This window comes from Ailuropoda melanoleuca, chromosome 9 (genome assembly GCF_002007445.2).
Source record: "Ailuropoda melanoleuca isolate Jingjing chromosome 9, ASM200744v2, whole genome shotgun sequence".
In the NCBI taxonomy this organism is placed as follows: Eukaryota; Metazoa; Chordata; class Mammalia; order Carnivora; family Ursidae; genus Ailuropoda; species Ailuropoda melanoleuca.
In genome coordinates, this window is record NC_048226.1 from 29812026 (window position 1) to 29829905 (window position 17880).

At 54.6% G+C, this 17880-nt stretch overlaps 1 protein-coding gene across 4 annotated transcripts in view; it reads right to left on the bottom strand.

The window, feature by feature from the left end:
* Window positions 1–1242: 1242 nt before the first annotated feature.
* Window positions 1243–17880, bottom strand: part of ARID3B (AT-rich interaction domain 3B) — a 66429-nt gene continuing 49791 nt past the window's right edge. For 3 of the 4 annotated variants that reach the window (XM_019803512.2, XM_011229601.3, XM_034668055.1), the window contains 5 exons: window positions 8897–9080; window positions 7485–7765; window positions 7123–7377; window positions 5680–5781; window positions 1243–3673 (listed from right to left, as the gene is read on the bottom strand). In XM_019803512.2, the coding sequence (XP_019659071.1) occupies window positions 3516–3673; window positions 5680–5781; window positions 7123–7377; window positions 7485–7765; window positions 8897–9080 (980 nt within the window). In that variant the 3' untranslated portion in view covers window positions 1243–3515. The remainder of the gene's footprint in view (window positions 3674–5679; window positions 5782–7122; window positions 7378–7484; window positions 7766–8896; window positions 9081–17880) is intronic. The other variant, XM_034668057.1, reaches the window with a different exon arrangement.

Consider the following 17880-nt stretch of genomic DNA (forward strand, 5'->3'; position numbering starts at 1 on the left):
TAAAGAAATAAAATCTTAAAAAAAAAAAAAAAAGAAATGGGACAGAATTGAGTGGCCTGGAGCCTTGTTCTTCCTAGATTCTCCAGGTCTGTCAGGAGCCTTACTCATCTGCCACTTTCTCCCTCAGCAACCCCCCTGCAGTCACTGTGCACTGTTCCCACCTTGGAGGTCTCCGGACCCTGCTTCTCATCTCTGCACCCTCGTAGGCTAGGGCCGCTGCGGCTACACGTGGCAGCCCCTGCTGTGTCACAGGAAGCTGTCAGGTGTGATACCAACTACTGGTTACCAGTTATTAAAGCACTAGGGGTGCCTGGCTGGCTCAGCTGGTGGAGTGGGCAACTCTTGATCTCAGGGTTGTGGGTTTGAGCCCCACGTTGGGTGAAGAGATTACTTTTTTAGAAAGCACTAAAAAGGCACCTGGGAGGGTCAGTCATTTAAGTGTGATCCTGGGCTCCTGGGACTGAGCCCTGAGTTGAGCTCCCTGCTCTGTGGGGAGTCTGCTTCTCCCTCCCCCCCGCTTCTGCTCTCTCTTGCTCAAATCAATAAATATTAAAAAAAAAAAAAGCACTAAAGGACTGATCATTTCTTTCAAAAGGTGTTTAGAAATCAGTGAGAGAGTGGGGTGCCTGGGTGGCTCAATCGTTAAGCGTCTGCCTCNGTTTAGAAATCAGTGAGAGAGTGGGGTGCCTGGGTGGCTCAATCGTTAAGCGTCTGCCTCTGGCTCAGGGCATGATCCCAGGGTCCTGGGATCGAGCCCCACATCAGGCTCTTCTGCTGGGAGCCTGCTTCTTCCTCTCCCACTCCCCCTGCTGGGTTCCCTCTCTCGCTGGCTGTCTATGTCAAATAAGTAAATAAAATCTAAAAAAAAAAAAGAAAGAAGGAAGAAGAAAGAAAGAAAGAAAGAAAGAAAGAAAGAAAGAAAGAAAGAAAGAAAGAAAGAAAGAAAGAAAGAAAAAAATCAGTGAGAGAGGCTCAAGACTGCCCCAGTGTCTCCCTCACTTGCTAGCACTTCCAGAAGGCAAAGCAGTCCCCATTGCCGGCCTCGGAGCGGCATGGACCAGTGAGGTGTGTGCTGTCGTGGAGGAGGGCAGCTCCGGATCTCCCACACTTTCCCTCCCTACCCATTTGTCTCGGTGGCACCAGAACCAGATTGCAGCCATAGGATGTGCGTCACGGGCTGGGCATTCTGGGGTCTCGCTGCCCATTGGGAGAGTCACAGAAAGCACTTGAGAGACCTGCTTGTGTGAAGAGGTAGAGGTTTATTGAAATATAAACATTCGAGAACATGTAAGATAGAAAATAACCACCACATATACAGACACTTGCTGCGAGAGGACGTCTGAGGTATTTATCGCTGCCTAGGCTACCCATGTGCTAGCACATTTCCTGGTCAGAGTACACGTGGACGGGAGGGGAGGGCGGCCAGAGCGGCCCTGGCCCACAGCCTGCCCTGTGGCCTTCAGGGAAAGCTTCTCTTGCCCGGGGCCCTGCTCCTGGGATACCTGCTGGCATCCCCACTCATGGGCTTTCAAGCTGCCTGGGGACAGGGAGAGGATCCAATGACCAGAAAGCCACAGTGCGCTGTCCCTGCGTCCTCCGGCTGGGAAGAGTCCATCCTTCGTGACCAAACCCCTGAGAAAGACACACTGGCCAAATGTTGCGACACTTTCAAGTGCGCCCAGCGCCAGCCAACTGGGCTCCTCCTGGCACCAGATCCCAGATGCCCTTCTCCACCCACCACCTGCGCTTACCTGGTGGGAAAGGTGGGGACGGCTCCTGAGGCCAGAAGAGGGTCAGGCCCCAGTGGATGGGGCTGTGTGAGTGTGTGTGTGAGAGCGAGTGTGCGGAAGGCTGGGGAGGGGAGCGAGAAGACGCAGTCCAGCAGAGCTGCAGCTTACCGGGCTGAGGTAGCTGTTTTGTGCTCAAGCTTTTGATTTCCCTTTCCTTTCATAGACGGGGCCGAACGCTAGAAGTGGGAGGGCTCCTGCCGGCGGCGTGGCCTGTCACACCAGAGCCCGATGACGTCACAGTGGGTGGTGTTCTATGAGCTCTGCAGGGCATACTCAATGAGAGGTGAGCCTTGTGTGACAATCACTCATCTTTCCAACACAGGAGCAGCCTGCCCCAGACCAGGGACACAGAGGAGGACGGAGTTCACAGCGTTCCTTATCCCAGGGGCGGCTCAGCCTCTCCCGCCTGCCCCTACCCTGAGATGGGACTGCTGAGTGAAGCGCAAACGTTCTGGCCCCACCCTGGGGAGCCAGGGAGGGGTGCAGGACAAGCTCTGCTCCGGCAGGAAATGGGTCAGGGGCCATCTCCCAAACTGTGTGATCCCAGGACCCCACCTTCATGAGCACAGGCCTCTCGTTCCCCCGCCTCCCCCGCCACTGTGATCCCTGAGTCATCTCTCCTGCCTGCCTCCCCGCCTCCTCACTGGGGTCTTAGTGAAGGGCTGGAGGGGCTGGGGTACCAAATGTTTGCTCGGTTTTGGGGGTGATCTGCTTTCATTTCTTTGGTGCTACAATAACAATAAAAATTAAAAACAAAAAAGTCAGCAAAACACATATAAAAAAGATTTCAGAGATGCAAATACTTCCTGAAGAATCAAACATCAACAATTACAAATCTGAGGTATTTCGACAAACCTGACATCAGCAGGTTTGGGGGTGTTGGGGCTGAGGTGGCCCCATGAGAAGGGAGGGCCCAACGGACAAGTGGGCTGTTCTTGGGAAAGCTGGCCAACATGGGCGAGTGAGGGCGTGAGGTCTGGGAGGGCCAGAAAAGGGTCAGTGTGAAAAGGGTGCCAGGGCCTGCCTGGGCAGCCCCGAGGCTCTGCCTCTCCCTCAGCAGGTACCTGGTAAGCCCTGGGACATGAGGACTGCCCTCGTGTGCCCCTTCCTGGGAGCACTAAAAGGGGAGTGTGGGGCCCTGAGGACTGCTTCAAGACTTGAATGAGGCACCCACACCCCCGGAACCAAACATGGTAGGCAGGGTGGGTTAGGAGGGCCCCATCCCATGCTCAGCAGAGAAGGGCCGCGAAGGCATGGTCTTGGCCCCTAGTAGCCCCACGTGGGAGTTAAAGATTGGAGGACTGAGCAAGGGAAAAGGCCAGTGACCCTGGGGTCACGGCAGAAGCAGGGGAAGGGCAATAAATTAAAGGGGAAGGGCTGTGGAGGGCCTCCAGCCCTGTGCCGGCTTACAGATTGTCGATACACTGTGCCCGGGACGGGAGGTGGCCTGGGAACCCGGGAGGAAGCTGGACGCCCGCAGACCCCGCCCGGTTCTCCAGGACGATCCCTGATTGGACAACGCTGCCCTGTCCTGCCCCTGCAGCTCTCCCTGTCCCCAGAGTACAGCAGGACCTGAACGGAGCCTGGACAGACGGACACGTCCAAACTCTCAACATCTGGCCAAATGGTGTTTGACATGGGCTCCGTGAGATGAGGTAAATTCTGTGCATCAACCTCCTTCGCTCTCGACAGGAGAGTGGGGTGCGGGGAGCTGGGTCCTGCCCCTCAGAGGGACCAGCTGGTGGAGGGCTCGGCGCTGGGGGTGCCCCGGGACGAGGTAGGACTTGGCGAGCAGTGAGAGCTGCTGCTGCCGCTGCCACCCACAATCTGGGGGGCGGGCCCCGCGATGAGGTGGACCACGGGCTTCTGGGCAAACAGCACACCTGGTGGGGGAGGGGGGAGCGAGTGTGAGCCGCTGAGGAGACGCGGCAGGCGCGCTGTCCCCGCACGTGTGCACCGTGCCAGCTGCCGACCGCAGTCTGGAACACCTGCCCTCTGAGGTGCTCACGGGCCGGCGGGGGGCAGAAGAGGTAAACCAGGGCTCTGCGGGTGCTGCTCCCCTCCCTCGGGGCTGGTGGGGACCAAGGGAAGGTGTCAGAAGGCAGGGGCGAGCCGGTCAGGAAAGGCTCCAGGGGAGAGCATGCCTGGGCTGGGCTGGCAGGAAGAGCCCCTGAAGGAAGGGCTGGCGTGCCAGGCAGAGCTGTGACAGAGCTGCGGCGGGGAGGCTGCCTGGCAGCGTGGACTCAGGAGCAGGAGGAGGGGCGCCAAGGCAAGGCCTGGTGGCAGGTGAGGCTGGAGACACAGGAGGCCCGTATGCCTCTCAGGAGGCAGGTGTTACCCTGCACCGCGATGGCGGTGGCGGTGACGCCCCTGGACGTTTTAAGGGGAGGGACATGATGAGATCAGTGTTGTAAAATGCTCTCTGTGCGGCTGGGAGGAATCGGGGTGATGGAGGCCTGCAAGGAAGCTACTCCAACAGTGGGGAGAGGCCCAAACCAGCGTAGCAGCGGTGTGGGGTGGCAGGAGAGTGGGAGACGGCAGAGTAGGGGGGTCTGCTTGGCTCTGGGAGCTCTTGGGAACAACTTCCTGGTTCCTGGCCTGCGCGACTTGCAAACCCACTGACAAAGGGCTCAGGTGGGACAGGTTGAGGCAGGTGAGGTCCGGGGAACCTTCACCTCTGACTGCTCCCCATTCTGAGAGAAGGACGTGCTATCTCCTCCTTTCTCCTGAGAGAGGATGAGAGGATTATCAGCTCCAGACACGAATCCCCTCCTTCCCTGCTTCCTCCATGGACCCACTCAAACCCCCCAAGTCAAGCCTCCTAGACCATCGAACACCACCAGATGGCAAAGGGCACCTAGGCCTTGCCTGCTGGCTCGCCTGGTCTCCTTGAGGGGCCCCCATGTCAGGCAGAGACCTCTGAATGTGGCCTCCGAAGCACCAGCCATGCGGCGACTGGCAAGGCAATCTGGCATCACTCTTCTCTGCAGGCTGCCTCTAGGAACTCTGTCCCTTTCCTGGCTGCAACCCTGTGCCCACTGCTGGCGGCCCAGCAGAGATCCAGAGCATGAGGCCTGCAGTGTGGTGCCCCGTCAGCCCCCAGCCCCACCCCCAGGAGCATTCAAAGGGACAGAACATGCCCTGAGGATATGCCCCCAGGGAGATGGAAGGTGCAGCTTTAAAGCCTCTCCACCGGGCACCTCCCGGGCCCTCTGGCCCCACTCATCAAACTACTCTTAGTAAGAGTCTCTGGGCTTGTTCTCAACCTCACACCTAAACCAAAGAAATGGGCAGGGGGAAAGGACTAGTTTCCAGCAATTGGAAAGACTTGGTAGAGGTGCTAAACCAACCGGCCAGCAAACAAACCACTGCCCAACTAGACTGAGAGGGACAACTGTGAAGGCCTGGGCAAAACCCTACAAACGGGCGGCTCCTTCCGCATTCAGATTCCTCGCCTGAGTGCCAACCCCTGGTCCCTTTTACAGAAAGGGAAAGACAGGTGGTGTTTAGGGAGAGCGGGGTCGAGCCGGTCCGAGAGCGGGTGTCACAGGACTGGGACAGCAGTGGCGGGGATGGCTTATGACACGATGTTTAGGGCTTGGGTATGGAGTGGGGCTTCACACTAAAGGACGGTTGCAATTAACGAGCCAGCCATTGGTCCAAAAGGGTCGGACAGAGGGTTTCTATCGTTCTGTCAAAGCGGGGTGGATCTGTCCTCCGGTTGGTAACCCTCAGCTTCTCCTAGGCGGGAAAAACCACTTAACCTTTGGAACCTTGAGACTACATGCAAGAAAGCCTCCCCCAGGAAGGGGTTCAGACAGGAGGGCGACAAGCGGGGCCAGCCAGGGCTGCCACACTGTGATCTCCCTCGGAGCTCCAAGAGCCTCACCCGCGTAGGTGGTGCCATCGATGTCCACCGACATGCTGATGCTCCCAATGCCGCCTGGGGCCAGGTTCAGCGCTGCAGCCGAGGCCTCTGCTCTGTCTTCTGCTGGGGACAAGGGAGACGGCAGGCCGGTCAGACCTCCCGGCACTGCAGCGTCCTCCCCGAGGCTCTCCTGCTCTCCCGGACTGGCCACAGCTGGCCGAGGCCTCCCACTTCCAGAAAGCATCCGTACAACTTCTCCTGAGCGTCAGGTCTGGCAAGAGAACCCAGGCTTGCCAATGTCCTATCGCTTGCTTTCTCCATTCTTTGCGGAGCCACTTACTTCCCCCGCTTCCTCTGCTGTCCAAGGAAAGGGATCACAGGCAGCAAGGACCGACCCCGGCTCCTGGCTGTGCACTGACACTTTCAACGCGATTCAGCCAACCCTAACTAAGCACCCACCACCCATCGGGCTGGGGAACTCACTACCTCTGAAAACCCGCCTTTCTTCCTCCTCCTTTTAAGCGGACTGGGTCCTCAAGGAGAGGGCCTGCCTGCCCAGTGTGTGGCCCAGCGCCTGTGACCCATTTCAACCCATTTGTGGAAAGATGCAGGCACTGGCACCTGGGGCCGCTGCCTGGCTCACCCCAGGCTGTGCTTTCACCATGCAGCCAAGAATTCTTCCAGATGAGCTGTTTTTCTACTAGTGTCTGGCTTGTGCAGGACCAGGGGCACTGGCCCTAAGAGGGGAATGGAGCAGAGCTGTTGCCGCCAGCGTCCTTCTGCTCCTCACCTGGGGACAGGGGGGAAGGGAGTGCTGCCTGTGAATACACACAGCTCCCTTCACACCTGACTTCTTCCCATCACATGCTCTGTGACAGAGTCAAAGGCAAGAATGGCAAAGAAAATGTGGGGGCAGAGGGGAGAAAGGAGAACAAGGGGCATGGAGTGTGTGATTCAGGAGAGGAGAAGGCAGGGCACCTGAAAAATGAGGAGGGGAAGGCAAGGATGTCAACGATGCTGCCAAACTCGTATTTCCTCTTTCTCCCTGTTCGGGAGGGTCACAGGCAGCCTGGCCTGAGGCACTCAGGCTCCTCGTGGAGGCCTGGGAATGGAGGGGCTGCCTTCTGCCCAGAGCCCAGGGCCCAGACCTACATCCGGGGAGGTGCTGGGGGGAAGGCGAAGGCCTTTCATTGAGGCAGATCAAAAGGCTGGTGAGGAAGAGAGCCACAGCAGCTGCCTGAGGGCCTCTGGCCCCTCCTCCCTGAAAAACTCCTCTTTTTGCCAGGGAACAGGTGCTGCCTGGTCAGCTCTGTGAGCTGAGATCCCGGTGGCCACAGGAGCCCCACGTGGCTTTCTGGCCTTGAGACCGCTCTGGGGACCTGGAGGGGCCCCCACGCCAGTCCTGGGAGTGGAGCCCCGGCGAGCATCCAGCAGGAGGGGGCGCCGCCCCACGCCCGCACTCACCCCTGCCGTTGACCCTGATCTTCATGGGCAGTTGCCGTGCCATGCTGAACAGGCCGCGCTGGAAGGCCTGCTGCACCAGGCGCTGCTCCTCCTCCGACAGCCGGGTCGCCTTCTTCTCGGGGGGCTCCCCCGACTCCAGCCGCTCCCGCAGCTGCTCCAGCGTGGCCGTCCGGGCACTGGGCTGCTGGCCTGCCAAGGTCGCGGGCACGGCCAGGCGATTTGGCACGGGCACTGTTGTCACCGGGACTCCATCACCTGGCAAAGGCCCCAGAGCCAGCCTGATTCACGTTCCCCCTCCCACCTGACAGTGGGCTCCACCACTCCCGCCCCGCACACCCTCCTCCCCGCCGGACCCTGCAGACCTTTCCTGAGAGCGGCTGCTGGGGATATCCGAGGGCTGCTGGCATTGGCGCCACTGCCGGAGCCCAGCCCAAGGATGGGGAAGCGGATCTTGGGTGGGGAGAGAAGGGCAGGGGCCCCGGTGCTGGCAGCAGCGGCGGCAGCAGGCGAGTAGCCAAGGAGGGAGGAGCTGTAGCTGGGCCGCCGGCCCTCCCTCCGGTTGCCGTCGATGGCTGCCTGGAGCTCGGCCGGGGAGCTCAAGGCTTTCTTCTCACACTCATAGGCATAGAGATACTTCATGTACCTGGAGGGAAGGAAGGAGAATAATCCAGAATGGTACCAGAGGCCATTCCGCTTAAGTTTATGGGTCTCTGTGGGACAGGCCTGTGGGACACAGGATCACTTGGCAGAAGAGAAAGGTCCAGGGAGGCCGGATGCCCTGCCCCAGGCCCCTCTGGCTGCTACTCAACACTGTACCAAACTCTGCTCCAGCTGGAGGCACGGTTCCTTAAGAGAAATAAAGAACATCTTCACTCATGTTTCATGTTTGCTTTGGCACCATTTCAGGTGCCACTTAGAAATGTTTTTGCAATATCTTCCTGGCTCCTGGATGCCCTAACCATTCTGAGTCAGGCCGGTCAGATAGGAGCAATGTTTCCTGTCCCTCTTGGCATCACATGTCCCAGAAAGCACCTCTCTACCCAAGAACCTTGAGAGAGGAACTGCTGTACTGATTATAGCTCTGTCCCCAGCTTCTGCTAGAATAGGTCCAAAGATAAAACCCTTCTCCTTTTTAGCATACTGCCTCACTGATGCTCATTCTGTATTCTCCAGAGAGCAACACCCAGTGTGTTCCAAAGAATAGATTCCCCTCGGCCCTCATTCTCTGATGCTACTCTCGGTTCCCCTGCTCCTATTACCCTCATAGTTAACTCAAATGATGACAAAAATAGGTCCCAAATCCCAGGTCCTCTGTTGCTGGGCAAGCGGGGCGTCAGGTAGGAAGGGCTAGGCTTAGGGTGGAGGTGCAGTGTGGGAGACAATGTCCTGGAAAGAGTGGCTATGGGGCCAGAAGCCCAGGGGTGACTCTCAGCTCTACCACTACTAGCTGGTATGGCCTTGATCAAACCATTTAACCTCTGACACTCAGTTTCTGCTTCCTGAAAAATGGGATAGCACCTACGTCACAGGGTTGACAGTGAGGTCTGAAAGAAACGGAATGGCAAAGCAGCCTAGGGAGACACTTGGGAAATGGTGGCTCTCATGATCACTTAGGTCTAGAAAGGGATTCATCTCAGAAGGCTCCTGGCTGTGTCAGGAATTCCTCTCATTTTGCCCACTGTACAGCGGTATTTCCTTCCTTCCTCTCCTCTAGGTTCAAACATCTCCTTTCTCCCAGCCTCAGCTCCCTTTCCCTAGGGCCCCAGCCACTCACTGGGTCCTCAGGGTAAAGGCGGCGCTGGTGATTGATGTGGGCAGGTTCAGGCCTTTGGTGATCTCCCGCCAGATCTTCTTGTTGATGATCTCCACCAGGCCCCCCTTCTCTGTCACCAGCTTATACAGCATGTACAGGTCCAGGATCTGCTTGGCCATGATGGGGATTCGGTTGATAGGGGTCCCTGTGATTGTCCGAACAGAGAAACAGAGGGTTGTGTCATCAAGCAGAGAAAAGAAGACATATGCACGTGCCCAGCTTTTGCTGAGTTGGAAATATGTTCATGAATCTGCTTTACTCTGACTCAAATTCCCAAAGCTGGAAGCCATCAGACTAGCTGCCAGTTCTCCTCGGGATGAGCAGAAAGACAGGTCCTACTCACGGGCTTTGTGGTCTTGTTTAAAACATCAGCCTCTCTGGCTCTGTCTTCCCAACCGTAAATAAGAGGGCTACACCAGAGATGGCTTCAAAGTTGGGTTTTAGTTTTGGGGTTTTTGTTTTTGGCTAGCAGGAGGAGTCCAGATTCTTTCCTAATGATGTGGCAACTCACACTCCTCTGGGGCCTTCGGAAGCCCCTCCAGCTGTCCCACCACCCACCTGCACAGCTCTGGTGCGCTTTGTAACAGTGTAACAGTGTTTTCATTTGCATACCGCCTGCTTCCGCCTCTCCTGCGACAGGACAGAGAAATGTTTTGTCTCCTGTGTCCCCACCGAGTCAAAGGAGCTGCTGGACACACACATCTCCAGGGGGATGAAAAGCCACTAAACAACTCTCTCCCCACTAATCGCTCCACCCCTCCCTGGCCTCTGAAAGAGGGAGGGTCAGAGCAGCTTCCGCCACTGGCCCCGAAGGGAAGTGAGAGGAGCCGGGGACTTGATTAGGAAGCCTGGCACCAGGCAGGAAGGCCCACTAATGAGCACCAGGGGACGGCAGAGAGGGCGGGCCCGGGGTCCTTACACAGGCCGCTGGGATGCTCGGCAGGAGGCGTGATGGATGACTGTCATTTGGCAGCCTCAGGATTAATGATCTGGAGGTCAGAGGGGAGAATTCCACAGGGAAGGGTCACCGTCCGGGGCAGGGTACGAGACTTGTTGCCTTTTGATGGCAGACTCCTTTTACTGTACATAGGCTGCTCTCCTCTGCCTCGGCCCCCTCCCACCGCCCCAGTCTTGCCCAGGTCTCGCTGCCTGCCTGTGCACGGTAAGCCAGCTTGCTTTTCGAGAACTGCTGTTTGTTTCAGCTCCTCCTGCTTCTTTCCCCTCAAGGAATGGCATTTTCTTACCAGCCCTGAAATGCTGGCCTCAACAACTCTTTCATAGAGTAATTCAAGCGAGAGAATGGAGCAAAGGGCCCCAAGAAAAGCAAGCAGCATGAACATGGGGGGCTGTGTGGCAGCACCAGTCCTCTTTTCTAAGTGTGAGGAAGGGGCAGGACATCTTCGAGAACTCCGTCTTGGTCAGCTGGTCCTCGGAGGGTCAAACACAAATGGGTCATAGTGTTAGATCCAAAGATTCACAGATAAAATATCAGAGGACTGTGGGTACACTGCCGAGACACACAGCTTGTTGGTTAACTTTTCCTCCCTGTGCTGCACTGGACAATAAACCCGATTCCTGACATAAACACAAGAGCCTGGTATGGCAGAACGGGTCTCCCGGCAGGACAGGGCTAAGGTCCATCTCCTTCTGGAGGCCTGTCTGCCCGAGCACACTCATGACCCAGGCCAGTTCACATCCTCATGGCATCACCTGCAGACTCTGGAAGGACCACTCTCAAGGTCACCTCACATTTCCTGAAGTTTGCAGGACATCTTCACGGTGACCTGTTCACTTCCAAGTCAGAATGTTCACACTGAGCTCGCCGTTATCCCCAAAGCCAGCCCCTCCTTTCTCACCACTTCCTCCTCTTCCAGCAACAGCATCATCCTCTGAGGTCTCAGGCGGCACTGGCTCTTCTCTCCCCTATCACCCACCTTGAGGTGGTTAGGAGGCCCCACTGATTCTTCCTTGGAGGCGCTTCTCACACGAATCTTCCTTTCCGCTCACGGTGGCCTCTTTCCCACGTGCTCCACCTGCGCGCTGCGGCCCCCATGACGCTCGCTTCCTTGTTCCACACCCACGGGCCCTGACGCCGCTCAGGTGCATCACCTGGGGCCCCCACGCCCCTCAGAAGATTGCCTATGAAGTATTTCGAGCATCCTGACGATGCACTCTGACTCTTTGGCTGCGTCTCCTCACGACCCTCCCCAAACCAGGCTCATTTCTACTCTACGTTGTGCTTTGTGCTTTCCCTCACCAAGCCTAACGTGCCCTGCCTCTGCTCAAATCCTCTCCACACTGGCCTTCAGGAACAATCTTCTAACAACCCCAGTTCAGAGGGATTTCTTCTCTCTCAGAACTCCTATTACAAGCCCTACAAGCTCGGCAGGTAATTAGTCTCTCATCGTTCCACGTACGTGCGCCTGGCATCCCAGGAGGACTGCAGGCTCCGTGAAGGCAGAGCCCGTGTCTCCTCCACCATGCCTGAAGTATTACAGTGTTTAATAGATTCAACTGCCGTGCCGAGGAAAAAAAGACATGTTTTTCGGAGCCAAAGCACCCAGCTATGGGTTACCCAAATGGGACCTTCAGACGTACTTCTGTCATGCTTGCGGGGTGCCCGCCAGACCCATCACCAGCATCACGTGTCTGATGCTGACAGCCCTGAGCAGAAGTCACTGTCTCCTTTCAGGTCCCAGCAGGTTCAGCAGGGTCACGACCCTTAGTAAACAGCCCGGGAAAGGGAGGCCCAGGGTGTGTAAGCTCTTTGTGTCCACGTCCCATGCAAAGTGGACAGGCGGCAGCAGAACGGATGGAGAGCCGGGGGTACTGAGAAGGTAAAGAATCTGTGCCTGCGCTCGGCGGGGTCTGTGCCCTACAGAGATGGGCGCGGCTGAGTGTGTGAGCACCAGGCAGGGGCCTTGCCCAGCCGATGCAGCACTGTTCTCCAGAACAGCCACTTTGGGGAACCGGCTACCCTGCGGTTTTGGAGATCCATCAGCAAATGGGCCTTCTGAGTTGGCACTCTTTTCATTAGAATCTCCAATGGTGGTAAACCTTCAAACATAAAGGGTGAATTTTACGTTTAGAAACAGTCATTCATGGAGGCAAGTCAGGAGAATAGGAAGTGACCAGGCTATTTATAAAGATTTTATTTGAAGATGAGGTGGAGTCATAAACCATGAGAGGTTCTCAGGTGTGGCTCACACTGCCTCTGGAGGCAACTCCCTAGAGAGGAATTACACATTTACTCTGAGTAGTCACTGGACTGTCCAGTTATTTGAGGTGGCTTCTTTGAAAGGTAATGATATTATAGTTGTAGACGTTTCATGAAAAATGCACCTTTTTATAGTCGTGGGGTGTGACTGCATGAGGCTGAAACTGCTCAGGGCAGGTGAAAGAGAGGTAGGTAGGGGAGCTGAGAAGACAAGGAAGGGGAAAGTGGCATTTGAAGTCAAGGCTATAAATCTAACCAAGAAGTGACTTCTTCCCAGCCCCTCTAGGGAGAAACTGACAGGTCTGGGGTGCACTGGCATCAGGTGGCATCCCCACAGTCCTGCTCTGTGGTCAGCCAGGCACCCTGGTTCAGAGATCAGTGGATAAGGAGACTGGGCGCGTTCGTCCCAGAGTCTGGGCCTCTGCAAAACTGCTACAAGTAGCTCCCAGGGCAGGAGGCCCCCCGGGTGCTGTCAGAAACAAAGCCGAGACTATTCTGAGTGCTAGCTCGAGATGACGGTATGGTTTTCTCACATTACCCAGACAATCCAAACACAAAACCTGCCCTGGCTTCGATTCTTCTGACAACCAAGAAAGAGGCTGGATCCTCAGGCTGGGCTGTCTCTACAGTCCGCTCTGTGCCTACTGGACCTGGCAGCTATCTCCCTTGTCCCAAGGAGACTCAGCTATGAAGAGAGAGCGGGGGAAGGCCTTTTAGCTGAGTTTACCTTCTGAACAAGAAAGAGAACCAACATATCATACTGGGGGCTGAGGATGAGGGACTGACATATTCAAGTCTCAGTTTCCCCATCTATGAAATGAGGAATTTGGACTAAATGACTTTCAGTCCCATGAGTCTATGAATAAAAACTTAAAACAAAAATTGATAGTCGTGATGATTACTGAAGGGAGGGTGACTTGGTTTTAGGAGCTTCTCCTAGGAAGGCCCCTGTGTGGCCATGGACCACAGCGTTTGCTCTTTCTCCAACCTTGAGGGGAAGAGGGACGTCTCTGGCCTGCTCTCTGGGCGGGATTATATCTTCCTCTAAGGAGGCTCTTCATCTGAGAGGTGACAGGTCTCTGTCCACAGTAAGTGCAAAAGCAACCTGCAAAGAACCAGGATGGAGGCAAGCAGCCACTGCAGAGAGCGCTCTATGGGTCACCAGTGTTGGCCCCACAGGAGGCCTAATCTCCGCCCACATCACGCCTCCCAGAGGGGGCATGAGCACCTGATGGGGAAGCCTGTGTACTGTCAATCACTGCTATCAAAGCAGGAGCTAGGATTGAGGGTAATTAATCATGCTCCTTCTGACAGGAATCCAGGGCCTTATCTGTACCCCAAGAAATGCCGCTGGTCTCCAGTTCCCTCCTCAATAAAAGAGACTGACAGTTCCAACAAAGAGGGCCCTTATCAGATTTCAGCCAGGGAGCCTGAGGCAGCCCAAGGGACAGTGCAGAAAAGGCTTTTATGACGGCCAGGGACCCAGGGAGGCTGTGGGGCTCCTGGGGCTTTAACCCTTGGGTGGTGGGAATGCCGCTGGGCACTGGCACTCGCAAGGCTAAAGCTGTCATCAGGGGCTTCCAGCCACATGGAGACAAACAACAAAAAAAAATCCTACTCCCTGGCACTTTGCTCTCCCTCCTGCCACTCAGGCTGCAGAGACAGACTAGGGGTAGGGGTGAGGGCAGACGGAGGAGATGGCCTCCTTGGGCATTGAAGATAAAGATGGGAGATGGCAAGAGTGTGGAAGGGAGGGCCACTTCTTCCTCACCGCAGAGAATGGGCCCATTCCAATGATGACCAGACGCAATCGGGGGCAGGCACCCCAGACAGAGTCACACGGCTCCCTTCCTGCCCACTGATCAGGGGTGAGGGCCCAGGACCCAGGACGTGGTCCTGCCAAGGGCCCTCGCTGCTTTTTCCTGGCTTTAGAAAAGATCATTAATCATTTCCATTGCCTGTCAAGAGAGCTGCATGGCCGAGCAGAGAGCTAGAAGAGGTAAGACCCATGTGAAGCAGGGAATGTGCGCAGGCAGACAGGCTTCCTGTCCATTCCTCTGCATATTAATTCTTGCCCTGCTCTGGTCCTGCTGCCCAGGAACAGCCAGAGAGATGACTGGTGATTTTCCTCCTAACTTGTTTACGTAGAAAATACCTCACACTAGGAAACCAGGCAGCCACATCTGGCAGCGTGCAGCGCAATGTGTGGTCGACTGCTCCACAAGGCAAAGCAGAGGCAAGACGGACCAATATCCCAATTTTGCACTGACAGGTGTCTTGAAGCCTTCTACCTCTGACTTCCCACTGAGCAGGTCTAACAGATACATACTACAGCGCACTAAGCTGAAGGGTACAGCTCGCTGGAGTTTTACTTCTGTGTACAGCCCTGAAACCAGTCCTCAGATCAACACACAGAACGTTTCCAGCAGTGCAGGAAATTCTCGTGCCCCTTCCCACTCAATATGCATCCCCACCTTTTCCCTCCCAGGAGGCAGCCATTATCCTGACCTGTATTGCGGCGGGTGATTTTCTTCAACTTTGTATACGTGTAACCATGTCGTATCTACTCTCTTGTGTCTGGCTTCTTTTGTTCAACGTTAGGTCTGTGAGAGCCCTCCAGTGTGTACAGCAGTTCATTCCTTCTCGTTGCATGTGAAATTCCACTATAGGACTGTGTCACTGTTTGTCCATTCTACTGCTGATGGACACTGGGGTTTCTTTCCAGGTTGGGGCTCTAACGAATGGTACTGCTCTGAAAGACTCCTGCGATGTCTTTCAGTGAACGCAGCATCCATTTCTGCTAGGTATACACCTAGGAGTGGGAGTGGAGTCACTGGGTAACAGGGTTGGCCTATGTTTAGCTGTAGTAAATCCTACCAAGTACATTTTGCAAAGTGCTTACGCCCATTTATACTCCTAGCAGCCATGCGTGGGAGTACTGCACGTATCACAACCTGAGAGGTTCACTTTTAAACTCCTCACTCTTTTTGATACTCTAGCTCAGACTAATTGCTCCGGGTGAAGGTCGATGTTAAATGCTGTGTTCTCCTATGGCTAATAACCAAATGAAGGTTAGCGCTGTGCTGTCTCCTTCCTTAAAAACCCTGTTCAGAGAAGTTGGCCACGGAGTTAGAAGGAGGTCAACCGCTGGGTCTTCTCTGCTTTGACTGCTGCTGATCAACACACCTGGCTGGTGTCTCCAGGAGGTGGGCAGAAAGTCGGCTGCGGAAAGGCACAACTACTCAAGGGCTTTTGGCCTAGGGAGTGCATGGCTGTCTTCCATTTTCAATCCATGGCACTAGCTTCTCAAGTGTTGTAACCAAACCCTTGCTTTAGACTTTTCCTGCACCAACCCTTGGATGAGGTACTAAATATTAGTTCACCTGGAACATAGAAGGCAAAACTATCAACCCCATTTTACCAAGTGCTAAAAGTATCAAAACATTTCGGTGGGGGGCGGGGGGGATGGGGGGTGGCACGCCTGGGTGGCTCAGTCAGTGAAATGTCTGCCTTTGGCTCAGGTCACAATCTCGGGGTCCTGGGATCGAGCCCCACGTTGGGCTCCCTGCTCGGTGGCGAGTGTGTTTCTCTCTCTGCCCCTCTCCCCAGCTCTTGCTCTCTTCCTCTCTCAAATAAATAAATAAATAAAATCTTAAAAAAAAAAAAAAGATTTGAAGTGGAAGGGGCTGAATTTAATGACAAAATTGAGCTCTTCAAGTGGAAAAAAGAAAAAAGCACTATATCAATAATAGTTGGAACACCTGGGGAGAGAAAAAGATCTGGCCTCAGACAAAGGCTAATTGTGAGACAAAGATTTCCATTTTAGACTATCATTTGGGGATAAAGTTAGAAAATGAAGCCCCAAAGACTATTTCATCTGACAAAGAGAACATATTTTAGTCCATCAGGAAGAGTGTCCATGGCACAGACCATTTACTTCAAGATACAAAGAATATATGAGAAACTGCCTCCACCAAAAGGCAAAGCAATATATGTCATGAACGTTTCCTTGCCTGAGATGGATAGATAAGCACACAACAGAAGGAAAAACACTCAAATTGCACTTTGAGGCAGACCAAACCCTTTTCCCACAGTAAATTCTTTGTATACACACATCAGAAACAGATTCAACAATCCATTTGGGAAAACCAAGGTCAGTTTGCAGCCTTGAACAGAACTAGTGGGGGAAGGAGGGCAGTTCTCTGGGTGAGGTCTTGACAAAACTCGTCCTCTGTGTGACTAAGACCTGGTGTGTCCAGCTAGGCCAGGGAGAGGGTGCTCTGGGTGCGTTCACGAGTGTTAGAGCTGCCGCCTCCTATGCCCCCCACCCCCACCCCATCCTGCCCTGACAGATGGCAGCCTCTGTGCTACTGTGAACTGTCACATCTGCCCTGCCCTGAGAGACAGGCCTTACCGTAAGATGAAGACCCCTCTTACACGAATAGTTCTACCTCTGTGTTAATCGGCTAGATGCTGTCAGACCCTCCCAGACACCCCACCGTGGAGGCAGACCAGCATTCTCCATGGGGCTCAGAAGGCTGAAGGAGAGACAAGGACGGCCCAGTGCCTGAACAGGAAGTGATGGAGCTGCTGGCGCTAGGGACCAAGTTTCTCAAGCGCAGGAGAGGGAAAAAGCACTGGCCTGCGAGTTAGGGGACAAATGCTAAAATCGGCTCTGTGGCCTTAGGCAAGTCCCTTAACCTGGTGACCTTTGCTCTCTCTACCCCTTAGAGCTGGAGCTGTGGGGAGATCAGAAAATGGGTAAGGGTTCTATAAAGCACATGGGATAATACAAATAACAGCAAAATCGATTTCTTTCTGTTTCACGGCCTAGAGAACAAGAAAACAAGCTTTTCTTCCTTAGTGATGAAGAATGGAATTGTTTATAAGCCTCTGCTTATCGGACTTAGAATTAGTCCCCCTCTGGCCTACCTAGATGTCCCCGTGGAAAATCTATCACAGAATGGTATCTCAGAAACCACCCACAGTCAATTTAATTAGCCAGAGAGTTTTATTTACAATAGTTTGGCTTTATTTTTGGCAAAGAAACGTGTGTATTTTCCGCACACACGCAGCCAAGGTAAGCAAGAAGGGGCATCAGAGCTCTGAAATCTAACCAGTCTTTCTAGAGAAAAATGGGGGGGGGGCAGAAGCAAAGGAAACTTTTTAAATTCCATTTGGCTTAGGCAAGGAAAGAGGAGAAGCACTTGGTCTTGGAGGTCCTTGGTATGGTTTATACACAACTGTTTCAGTAGAAAATTGCTAAAGGGGCTTTTCTTCTTCTCTTTTTGGTCACTGAGGGTGGCTCATTATCTGTTGGGAGCTCTAAAGACAGTCATGGACGTAATACAGAACACAGTACTTGGAAGAAACTTCCAGATTAACTCTAATTGAACCCTCTCATTTTACATATATGGAAACTGTGGCCCCCAGGAGGAGAAGGATTTGCTCCAGATCACGGAGATGGGCGGGGAGGGTAAGCCTGGCTTTGCACTCAGTCCACAGTTCTTTGCCCTGCTATATGCCTCCCGAAGTCGCTGTGGCAGCCGTTTCCCAAAGCAGGCAGGAGACAGTGCGCCCGGTGGGGCCCTGCCTGAGCCTCTTCTCAGGCTCCTTCTAGGGCAGCTTGCTCTGCTGGTGCGGGAGGGGTCATCAGGGTGCAAGTCACCCTAGTCTGGCCCAGAAACCAAGGTGCCTGGAGCTGAAAGGCCCATCTGTTGCAGTCAAT